This window comes from Neopelma chrysocephalum, unplaced genomic scaffold (assembly GCF_003984885.1).
Source record: "Neopelma chrysocephalum unplaced genomic scaffold, ASM398488v2 Primary Assembly neopelma1_69, whole genome shotgun sequence".
In the NCBI taxonomy this organism is placed as follows: Eukaryota; Metazoa; Chordata; class Aves; order Passeriformes; family Pipridae; genus Neopelma; species Neopelma chrysocephalum.
In genome coordinates this window covers 9,472,879-9,484,266 of record NW_020897729.1, presented here as the reverse complement: position 1 = coordinate 9,484,266, position 11,388 = coordinate 9,472,879, and the positions used below count along the sequence as shown (strand labels likewise).

The 11,388-nt window shown below is 41.8% G+C and overlaps 1 protein-coding gene across 1 annotated transcript in view; it reads right to left on the bottom strand.

The window, feature by feature from the left end:
- Positions 1 to 11,388, bottom strand: part of SI (sucrase-isomaltase) — a 57,353-nt gene that overhangs the window by 21,614 nt on the left and 24,351 nt on the right. Inside the window, exons 27-38 of the mRNA XM_027685862.1 lie at positions 10,632 to 10,786; positions 9,473 to 9,641; positions 8,556 to 8,652; positions 8,035 to 8,147; positions 7,811 to 7,936; positions 6,917 to 7,045; positions 6,697 to 6,804; positions 6,537 to 6,599; positions 6,149 to 6,283; positions 5,477 to 5,561; positions 4,440 to 4,578; positions 331 to 464 (exon numbers count right to left, since the gene is read on the bottom strand). Of these exons, the coding sequence (XP_027541663.1) occupies positions 331 to 464; positions 4,440 to 4,578; positions 5,477 to 5,561; positions 6,149 to 6,283; positions 6,537 to 6,599; positions 6,697 to 6,804; positions 6,917 to 7,045; positions 7,811 to 7,936; positions 8,035 to 8,147; positions 8,556 to 8,652; positions 9,473 to 9,641; positions 10,632 to 10,786 (1,453 nt within the window). The remainder of the gene's footprint in view (positions 1 to 330; positions 465 to 4,439; positions 4,579 to 5,476; positions 5,562 to 6,148; positions 6,284 to 6,536; positions 6,600 to 6,696; positions 6,805 to 6,916; positions 7,046 to 7,810; positions 7,937 to 8,034; positions 8,148 to 8,555; positions 8,653 to 9,472; positions 9,642 to 10,631; positions 10,787 to 11,388) is intronic.

Sequence of the window (11,388 nt, the reverse complement as noted above, 5' to 3'; positions counted from 1 at the left end):
GAAAAAAAAAGAAAAAAAAAGAAAAAAAAGAAAAAAAAAGAAAAAAACGGGAGAAGAAAAAAACGGGAGGAGAAAAAAACGGGAGAAGAAAAAGAAGGAAGAGAACACAAATTCTGATACTTGAACTAAAGTGCTTTTTCAGCCAAAATCACATGAATACTAAAAGCAAGCAGGTGAAGGAGAAGCAAGGCCGGGCTGGACGGGGCTTGGAGCAGCCTGGTCTAGTGGAAGGTGTCTCTCCCCGTGGAATGAGATGACTGAGGTCCCTTCCAACCCAAACCCTTGTGATTGAGTGATTCCAGGAGCACAGATGTTTCCCCTGGCACGTACCAACGATGGACGTGCCCAGCTGGTCCCAGGCTGCCGTGTTGTCCCCCAGCCAGTGCCCTGCCCACCTCCCGCTGCTGGGGTACGTGGAACGGGTGATCACGATCCCGCGCTCCTGGGTGGCCTCATGCAAAGCTCTGCCATTGAAAAAGAGACAGAGAAACGAGTTACATGAGGAATATTGCATGAGCTGTGTTACATAAAGGCCCTTGAAAAGAAATATATGGAGTTATATAGTCATAGTGAGGGGCTTTGTTGTACACGTCCAATCCAGGTGAGCTTTTGAAGGTAATTCACTCTGATTCACACACAATCTCAGAAGCTTTGGCCAACCTGTAGCTTCAAAGAGAACTGGTAGAAAAGATGGGCTTATAATACAATTTTCCGTCCCAGGCCAACTCCCATGTGGGAAAACAAGAATGTAGCCCAACTTGCACGTTTTCCAAGGGCTCCACAATGTGCTGCAGGGCACATCATTCCCTACTTCAAGTACCTGAAAACTTGTAGCAACAGTTGAAAATAATTGAGCAAAAATCATAGCAGAAAGATCATAAGAGAGAAGATGGAGGTGCCAAGAATATTGGATGGCTCACCGTAAGTTTAGGTGACAAAAAAGTATTTTAACAAAAAAAAAAAAAAGAGTCAGGGATTTGTTGTCACTTCAGAAACACCAAGATGACAAGATATCAATATGAAATGTCCAACAAGGATCGGTTTAGAAGCAAACGTCAAACCAGTTGTTTTCTGCTAAACCACAATACCAGTCAGAGAGAGACCCTAACTGTCTAAACAGCTGCTTCCTAAGGCACTATTTACTTATTTTTCTATAGGATTTGCAGCTTTAGTACACTCCAATTACAGTGAAGACACACAAGTCACTTAAATTACTGGAGCAATTAAATGAACTAATGTGCCACCTTTCTTCCAGGACAAACAGTAAGTTTTCTAGGACCTTTCATTCTTTTCAACATACTTTCCAACATTTCCAGCCTCTGCTGGGTTTCCCTGTGTCAACAATGCTTTGGAAATGGCAGCTAAAAGTTCCAAAGTAAAGACAGTGTACGTCACATGTAGAACTGCTCGAGGATGGGCACGACCTGAGTGTTCTGCTGACTTGAGGCTCAGTCCTGGAGTTCCTGGAGATCTCTGCTCCAGGACTGAGCCAAAGCTCTATCCATGAAAAATAATTATTCATGTCAGAGAGTCTGAATTTACCCCCAAAAAGTTCCTGTATTCACTAATGAGGGCTCTGGCTCTGCAAAAACCTCATTACAAAAGAACAGCATTGGGGCAACATCCCGAAATTCCTGTGTCTAAGGGATAGAGAACCAAAATGACACCAGGGTGCATAAAAAAATGCTCACTTTTAAGTTACAGTGTTTTATGAGTTTTGTGTGAAAAAAATCTTTCTGTTTGGATACGTTAGCATTAAAATAAATTACTATTGCAACATTTCTTCAGTTTCAAAAGTACTCACTTCAGTTACCGCCACAGAATAAAATGGGCACTGAAATATATATATATGTATGTATCTAAGTATATATTTTGTAGATAACATTTTCAATAAATTTTCAGTGTGAGAATATCTGTATGAGCTGTGTAATTTATTGCAGTGATTTCTCTTAAGGTGCTTCTCAAAAGAGAAGGAAATATTTCACTACATTTCCATCCATACTTAAAACACAGAAATGATGGTAATATTCCTCTTACTGTCAAACTGTTGTCTACTCCTTTGGGGAGGCACAGCAGAGTTTTGGGGGCTGTAGGGGTGACTTCAGTGAGAAACTTCCCAAAGTTTCCCTGTGTCTGTCTGATGGAGCCAATGCCAGGTGGATCCAAGACGGATCTGCCGCTGGCCAAGCCCACCAGCAATGGTGATAGAGTTGAGATAACAGGTATAAGAAGGGGAAAACATTGCTCCCAACAGCAACTGGAGCAGGAGAGAGAAGTGAGAACATGTGGGATCAACAGCCCTGCAGACCCCAAGGTCAGAGAAGGTGGTGCTGGAGCTGACATTCCCCTGAGATTCTGTGGGGAAGCCCACGGTGAGGCAGCTGTGCCCCTGCAGCCCAGGGAGGTCCTTGGGGCAGCAGAGATCCACCCTCAGCCCAGGGAGGTCCTTGGGGGAGCAGACATCCAGCCTCAGCCCAGGGAGGTCCTTGGGGCAGCAGACATCCACCCTCAGCCCAGGGAGGACCCCACGCCAGAGTAGGAGGATGCCCAAAGGAGGTTGTGATCCCATGGGATGCCTGCACTGGAGCAGGGTCCTGGCAGGAACCTGTGGACCCATGGAGAGAGGAAAACACACTGGAACAGGGGAAGAGAGGGAAGAGACCTTCTGCTGAGGAGGAAAGAGCAGCAGAGACAACATGTGATGAACTGACTGCAACCCCTGTTCCTCGTCCTCCTCCACCCCTTGTGGTGAGGAGGTAGAGAAAATAGGGAATGAATTGTGCCTGGGAAGAAGTGAGGACGGGGGGGATTAAGAATTGGTTTTAAATAAACACTCTCTGATTGGATTGGTTGTAAATGAAACTAATTTCCACAACCAGTTGTTCTGCCGATGGTAGTAACTGGTGAGTGATCTCTCCCTGTCCTTATCACAGTGCACAAACCCTTCCTTGTACTTTCTCTCCTCTGTCCAGCTGAGGAGAGCAGTGATGAACAGCTTTGGTGGGCACCTGGAACCCAGCCAGGGCTCAACCCTCCACATCCTTGCAGTGCCCAAATCCCATGGGACTGGGCTGACAGCAGAGGGATCAGACATTCCCTCCTGTCCTGTCAGCAGTTTCACTCCTGCCTTGACTGGCAGCTCAGCCCTGGCCCGCTGCCAAACAGAACATCCACTCAGTCACAAATTCCAGCAGCCTTGATATTTTCTTTCTTTATGGTAATATCAAAGTTACCAAGGGCTTTAAGGTCGTTTAGACTTATAGAGAAACGCTGTTCCTTGCTTACTCCTGGAATTGTAAATGAAAGAGCACAGATACCTTATCATTAGATCAGACCTTATCTAAAGCAGGCTGGGGGACTGTTCAGAGGAACAGATATTGCCTTAGAACTGGGAAAATAAATGCTTGAAAGTAAAGATTTGTGCACACACTTTGCATTTTAAAAGTCACTGTTCCATCTTTTCACTTGTACTTGATTTGTTTTAGAAAACATAAATGAGCCCTTCTTAAATTAACAGGACTGAAAAACTGTGTTCATTTTTACTTAGTGGATGTAAAGTGTAAGGAAAAACCAGCATCAGCCCTAGGAATAAGCCAGGGAATCACAGCAAAACCTAGAGACAATAAGTACGTTATATTTCAATTATAGTAATTATGTGAGTCTATCACTGAGCAATTGCTGTTCCCCACAGCTGATCCAAACCCTGTTCTGTGCTCTGCCCCAGGAATGAACAGCCAAGTTTGTGGGTCTCCTGCTCTCATTTGTCTTGGAATGTGTTGGGGCAAGGAAACACTTGATGGAGAATAATTCCATCCAAATTAAAGCATCTCAGCAATAGCACTGTGGCCACCTTATTTCGTAATGCAGGTCAGCAGTGCAGCTTGCCCAGCAGATCATTGATATGGATCAATCCCTCAGAAAGGATATACCAAGAATTCCTCCCCAGTCAGGTGAAAAATAAGTTTCTTTAGAACCAGACTTGAGTGAACTGTCTTTAAAATGTACCTTTTAAATCGTGCCTGCTCAGGGTCAGTGATTTTAAAGTTGCTAAACTCAAAGTCTCTGTCAGGTTGTCCTGAGACAGCCGGGGATGCAGCAGCAGATCTGTGAGCTGGGGGTGTTTTTTCCCCCTTCTCCCTGGCTCCAAGTGCAGAAGGGATTTATTGCAGTGAAATGGTGGAAGCAAAGCTCCAGCTCAGACCTGCCCAGACCCACAGCAGGTCAGGTTTCCCCCATCCTTCCTGCACCACGGGGAAGATCCCTGTGAGGTGACTGGAATAACAGCAACTTCCGACCGGAAAATCAAAGGTGTTATTACACAAACCTTTCTCGGGCATCTTAAATAAACTGATAAAAGTTTTGGCCATAAGAGTGTCGACACAGAGTATTCATTTGTAACGTATTTTGGGGACAGCAGAAAACGTGCAAAGTCCACTTACTCTAAGGTAGGTTTGGCCTGTGACCACCCGTAAAGGCTGTGGACATCGAAATGTCTGACTGCAGTCCCATCTGGGAGATACTGTACACCTTCCATGCATGGAGTTTTGACGATTAATCCCTGTGACCTGAATCCCAAATCTTGTGGAAAAGGAAGAAAAAGATTTATCAGTTGTTAATAATAAGCGCGCAATAACGATTTATTTTTTTTCTTAATTTTCATCATCTATTAGGCTTTCAATCTCCATCAGGCATTCAGTTATTTATTCATTTATAATTATAAAAATAGCATTTCCAAAATGGAATATTTCCAACGTTCCTATGTAGGCATCTGCGTCTGTAAATGTTTTAATAGTGCAGTTACAGATGTTCTTACTGAGGAAAATCAGAGAGTAAACAAAATATATCAGAAAATATTCCAAATCTTTGTAAACATTGTCATAACACCCATAAAAAACAGAAAACTGGGTTTGGTGGGGGTGTGGTCTGTGTCTGACTATTAATTTCCTGAAAATTCCTGAGAAACTATTCATAAAAATGGAATACAACAGTAAGCAACAAGAGTATGCTAATAAACCATTGATAAATAATTCCTAATTAGTACTACTTTATACCAGTTCTTCAGTGAAACCAAGCTAAGAAAGCAAAGCATTTCAAGCATTTGACTGCACAGATAAATGGTAATTAGAGGAGACACATGGATATTTTCTAAATTTTTAATTAATTGCATTATTCATCTGAGAAAACTGCAAAACACAGAGCTACATTCTGTGCCGTGCCTCAAGCAAAGCAATTAGATATTAAATAGGTATCAAAATCCATATTCAGGCAAGGAGCTGAAAATGACTTTATTTTTAAGAAGTGCCACAGAGTTGCTGCTCCCACTGAAACAGCTGCCCAGAATCTCAGAAATAAAGGGCCACGTTCAGTGAGGGGCTGTGGGTTTATATTCCCATCTTTATTTAGGCTTTTGCAAGAGGTAAGAAATTATGTGGTGACAGAACAACCTAAAACTGCTTTAAGGAGGGATCAGACTTACGAGGCATGTAGGGTGGGTTGTTTAGGAGGTCGTCTCTGCAGCCATCAAGGGCACCGTTATAAAAAGTTGCCGGTTCATTCATGTCCTAAAAACAAAGAGCAAAACCCCATTGTACTGGTTTGGAGCCTACAGAACCCATTTCACCCTGAATTACAAATAGGAGCCTTGTAGAATTCCTCAGGAGACCCTGCAGCTGCACGTTTAGTCTGATTTTTTCATGTTCCATGAAGGGGGATTTACAGGGAGGCTGGAAAAGGACTTTTCACAGGGGCATGGAGTGACAGGACAAGGGGAATGGCCTTGATCTGAAGGAGGGCAGGGTTAGATGGGATATTGGGAAGGAATCCTTCCCTGGGAGGGTGGGGAGGCCCTGGCACAGGTTGCCCAGAGAAGCTGTGGCTGCCCCTGGATCCCTGGAAGTGTCCAAAGCCAGGTTGGACGGGGCTTGGAGCAAGTTGGGCTAGTGGAAGGTGTCCCCATGTTTTTATTTTACTTATCATAGAATCATTAATGGAAAAGGCCTCCAAGATCATCAAGTCCAAACTCTATTTAATGGGAATTTAACACCAGAAGCATCTGAGCTGCAGCAACAGATGCTGGGAATTGTGTCCCTCTCCACCGATGTCTGGCAGAGAAAAACAATCCAGAAATCAGATGGATTTTTACACTTACAGTCCACAGGCCATCGAACTTGATACTATTCTCAGGGTTGGTGGGATTGTTGTAGTACTCCAAGATTTCTCTCTTCCACCACGCGGCTGTGGAATTGCGGAAGAAATCTGGGAAAGCAACATGTGCTCCATAGAGCTGGAAAAATAGACAGAAAACAAGACAGACACAAGATTAAAAGCATACTACTGTTAAAATGTTGGAATTTTATAAAAAAATAAAATAAGAAGGGCAAAAATAATTACTTGTTCACTAATTTTTTTTTGGCTATTAGGAAGGCTGACCAGTTTCTGACAGTTATTCCTTCCATGAGATTAATCGACTAGTTTGCTGTTATTTTTATTAATTAACATCTAATTTGAGTCCCAAACCAAACCTTATCAACACTTACCGCTATCTGGGTTTGCTCAGGCAGGGACTCATTAACTACTACATTAGGAAGAAATGGCCAGACCTAAAAGGACAAAGAATATTTCAAAGAATCAAACCACACTGAATGAAATCTGAGCATCAGGAACAGACAGAAAGAACTGTTCTTCCCTGAACAGTACCTTGGAATATATAATTTCATCGGAATTAGGCCGTTTCATGAAGACATCATCGGTCACACCTCTTTCGAATGTAGGATAAGTGGTTTCATTTCCAGAAATGGTTGGATCCTACAATTAAAAAAACACTTTTACACTCAAACCCCAAGTTTATAAAGCTGTTGAATATATTCTGCATTCTGCAATGCTGTATTGAAATTTAAAAGCACTGTTCCAAACTGACCAGGATGATGATGAATCTCATTCCATCTGCTTTGATTCTGTTCACCAGAGCTGGTAATCCAGCAAAGCGTGTGCCAAGGGTGAAGTCCAGTTGCCTCTCCATGTAGTCAATATCTACATATTGGACATCCTGCAGTTCAAAAAAAAAAAAAAAACAAACAAAAAACAATTTAAAATGATTTATCTCTTTTTATTTTTTTTTGCCAAGTATTGAAAATCTGCCAAAATAAGTAAAACACTGAACGTTTGATCTGTAAAATTGGAAGCAGTGGTAACTTTAGACTAAAGCTGTTAAATGAATATTACACAACTTATTAGCAAGTGCAGTTCAAAATAAGCCCCTCACTGCTGCATCCAGTCTGAGGGTAGAAATTGATACATGATAGAGAAAAAATTCCTGGATTTGTATATATATGTATGTACACAGAAACTGCACATGTGCTTCCATATCTATAAGAAAACAGTGGAAATAGTTGTTCTATATTGAAACCTTGATATTAATTGCAGTTAAAATAGAGTCATATTCAATTTATAATATAATTTTGTGAGGTCTACGTGCTATTCCAACCTTCCCAGCAACCTGTGCTGAATCACAGTGGACTTGACACAGAGCACTATGGAAAGCTGCTTCCTTTTTTTCCCCTGATTGCTTTCCTTGTTGATCTCTGCTCCTTCGTGCTGCTTTGGCAGGAATGATAAAGAAAATAAAGCAGCCTGAGGCCCACATTTAACGTGGCTCAGTCTGCAGAGATGTTCAGCTGTGGTATAAAATCTGCTCTACTCTACCATGGCGGTTTTTTTTTTTGGTTGATTTTGTGTTTAAAATAGGTCCTAGTTAATGCTATGAAGCCAAAATTGCAGGAATGAGCTCAGATATGAATTGTTCTCAGCCTACATGGGGAATGTCAGCTGCCTTCATCTCCTCCACCACCTGGGAGACCTCTGAGTCATTCCTGTATCCGTAGCGGCACAACTGGAATCCCAAGGACCAGTAGGCTGGCATGACCGGCCGTCCAATCAGCTGGAGGGGAGGAAGAATATTTGTGGTGAGCAGGTGGAGAGAGAACAAAGCAACCAATCCAAACCCAGCATCAGTTTGTACGAGAACAAGGATCCTACTGCCGTGTACTGCTGGACAACCATCTCCGGCGTCGGGCCCAAAAACACGTAGAAGTCAAGAATTCCTCCGGTTGTCCGGTAGGTCAGGGCAGGGGTTGGCTGGAAAGTCACATCTGGGAATGGAGGAGAGGAAATGAGAAAAGGGAACTCGGATCTGCCACTGCTGCAAAACACTGACCATAAAAATAAAACCCATTGAGGAAGAGGGAAAGAGTCTATTTACAAGGGCCTGGAGTGACGGGACAAGGGGCAATGACCTTAAACTGAAAGAGAGCAGTTTTAGATTGGATTTTAGGAAGAAATTCTTCCCTGTGAGGGTGGGGAGGCCCTGGCACAGGTTGCCCAGAGAAGCTGTGGCTGCCCCTGGATCCCTGGAAGTGTCCAAGGCCAGGTTGGAGCAACCTGGGTTAGTGGAAAGTGTCTTTGCCCATGGCATGGGGGTTGGAATGAAATGAGCTTTAAGGTCCCTTCCAATCCAAACCATTCCATGATTCTATAAAACAAAGTGAAGGTTTTCTTACCCATTGCATTGCTGTTAAGCAAGAAAACCCCGTGGGCATTGCCATCGTTTTCAAGAGCCATGTAAAATGGATGATAACCATAGGAATTCAGCTGGTACTGCAAATAAAATAAACCACATTTTACTGGGGAAACATCACAAACATTTGCTTATTTACATCTAGTAATACATTTAATAAAAGATGAGGTACAACTGCCAAAGGTATAACAAATAAACTCCCAAATTATATACCTGAACTCTACACACCTACAAAACATATTTACTTTCCAGCTTCACAATTCCAGTCAGCCTTGTTCAGGTTGCCCAGGCAGGAAGGAAAGCAAAGGTGTTACTGCCCTTAAAACTCACTAGTGAGAAGGTCCTTCCTCAGGACAAAACTTTCCCTTTTCAAAGAGGACCAGCTGTTTACGTGCTCAGGAGAAGCTGCTGACATTCTGTTATCTTTCATTTTCTCAAAAATGTATTCAAACCTGACCTGGGAATTAGAGCTATAATTAACCACCACTTCTATTGGTCATTCTCAGCAAATTGCCAATGTGGCATCTTGTAGGAAATAAAAGCAAGAGACAAAAGATTGCTGAATTACCCCTGTGGGTACTAAATTAATCCCAAAATAGTAGGAGTTGCCCTGACTCATGTCTAACTTTCAGAATAATAAAAAAGGAGGAATGTGCTGTTATTTCTAAGCCATTTGTCATCTTCTAACACCAGCTCAAGGCCTGAGTTCCACACATTGGTCTTGCAGACCATGAGGAACAGTTTTACAGAAGACCTTTGCCACTGAGACCGTCCAAATTACAAACCCTTACAAATACGATCAAAGCCATTGGGTGTGTCCAGTACCGGACGTTAAAATCCTACTCAACAACTCTGAGCATTGGACTCATGGGTCCAAAAGTCGTGTTTTCTGGTACTTACAGTAGGAGGCTGATCCCTGGTGAACATCCCCCAGGTTTGCCAGTTGATGTCGTTTCGGAATGTGGGTTTTTCAGTCTCCCCTAATCCGTAGATGTACTCGGATGCCAAGAGGGTGGAAATCTGGATGAACATGTCGCTGAAGGTGAAGGTGGGCAGGGCTGAATTCCAGCTGAAATGGGAAAACAAGAGTGGAGTGTGGCCTCAGTGCTGTGTTGAACCTGCAGACGCTTTTTTTAGGCTACTCTCTTCCTCTGAAATTTCCACTCTTCAGTAAAAAGGGAATAAAACCGTTGCGGTTCTCAAGAAAACTTAAAGCATGTGAAATGGGGGTGTCTTAAGAATTGATAAACAGTTTAGAGACACAAAGTCTCAGAGAGAGATATATTATGCATGGACATCACGGTCATCAAGTTACATTGTATTTTGGCAATTTAGTGACAAAACGTGTTTCAGGACAGTATTTGCCTCCCAGACTGAGCACTGGTGCCACATGGAATAGAGAAAATAAGGTACTTTTTCAAGTTCACTGATTTTTTTGTGCAGATTATACTGAAGTTGCATTCACAGGTCACATTTGTTGTAAATCAGCATCTTTAGAGTTAGAAATCAAACTGTAACCTCACAGTGCTCTGCCAAAGAATTACAGTATTCCAGGAGCTTGAACTGCAGGTTGGATTATTACTCTGGTTGGCAAAAGGAGACCCAGCTTCCAATTAAGTTTTAAGAACTTTAAAATTTGAAATAACTGGGGTTTTTTAATAAAAACCATAACAGACAGCTGCTAATATAATTGCTCTCTGTTTTCTAGCTCAGAATTAATCAAAGAAAGAAGTGAAGCTCCTGTCATGTACCAAAACCCATCTATAAGTTAGTTGAGACGTTACTTCCTTCTGTGTATTTTTTTTTTCCCTAACCATTCCCCAAAACTGAACCAAATGGTCAATCCTTAACGTTCAGTGCTGTGGTCACCTAAGGAATATTTTAGCAACTGTAGAAAATCGCCGTGCCCCCCCCCCCCAAAAGCTGGGAATTACACAAGGAACACCCATTGGAGTTGTCAGTGTCCCTCACTCCAGCGCAAGAAAAGAGTTTGGCTTGAAAAGAGCTAAAAAACCACAAGCGAAATAAAGTAAAATAACATAAAGTGACAGTGACTTACATGACTGTCCCTGTGCTCTTGCGCTGGATTTTTATTCCAAAGGGTTTTAAATCAAGGGATGCTTCATAAAGTCGGTTCTGGTTTGAGTCTGTTGGGGAGCTGGGGAGATTTAGTGGGATTGGAACCTCATATCGTGGGTTTGCACGATCATAGATCTGGGAAGGAGAAATCAATTTATGCCAATAAGCAACAGGTTTGAAATCTTACCTCTAATAGTGAGAGAAATCTGGTATGATTTTTAAAACGCTTGCTGTGATTTTCTAACACTTGCTGACTATTTTCTTTCAATACATTTTCTTTACAATTATTTCACAGTGTTTTGTTTGGGGGAAAAAAAATCCCTTAAGGATTTCTTTTAGATCAGGAATGGCTTGTCTAATTATCTATATGAATGTAAAGTATGTACTTATATTGAAAATATTCATATATACTTTCTGTGTGTGGTAAATATCTGTCTAATTAATCTTTTTTACGACTTTTAGAGAGTTTTTTTAATGATTCCTGTATTCTGAAAGTTGAAATAAGTTAGTTTTTGATGTCTGATCATTTTATGGCATCACACTTAGTTCGGTATTGTTAAAAGCATGGCAATAAATTAAACAATAAGTTAAACAATAGTGCATCGAAAGATTTAGAACAGAAGTAGAATGATGGATGTAAAAACCAGGTGCAGAGTCATGATAAGGCTTATAGATAAATTACTTGTATATTAACAAAATACTTTCCGTTTCAAAGTTTCTGGTTGACATTACACATT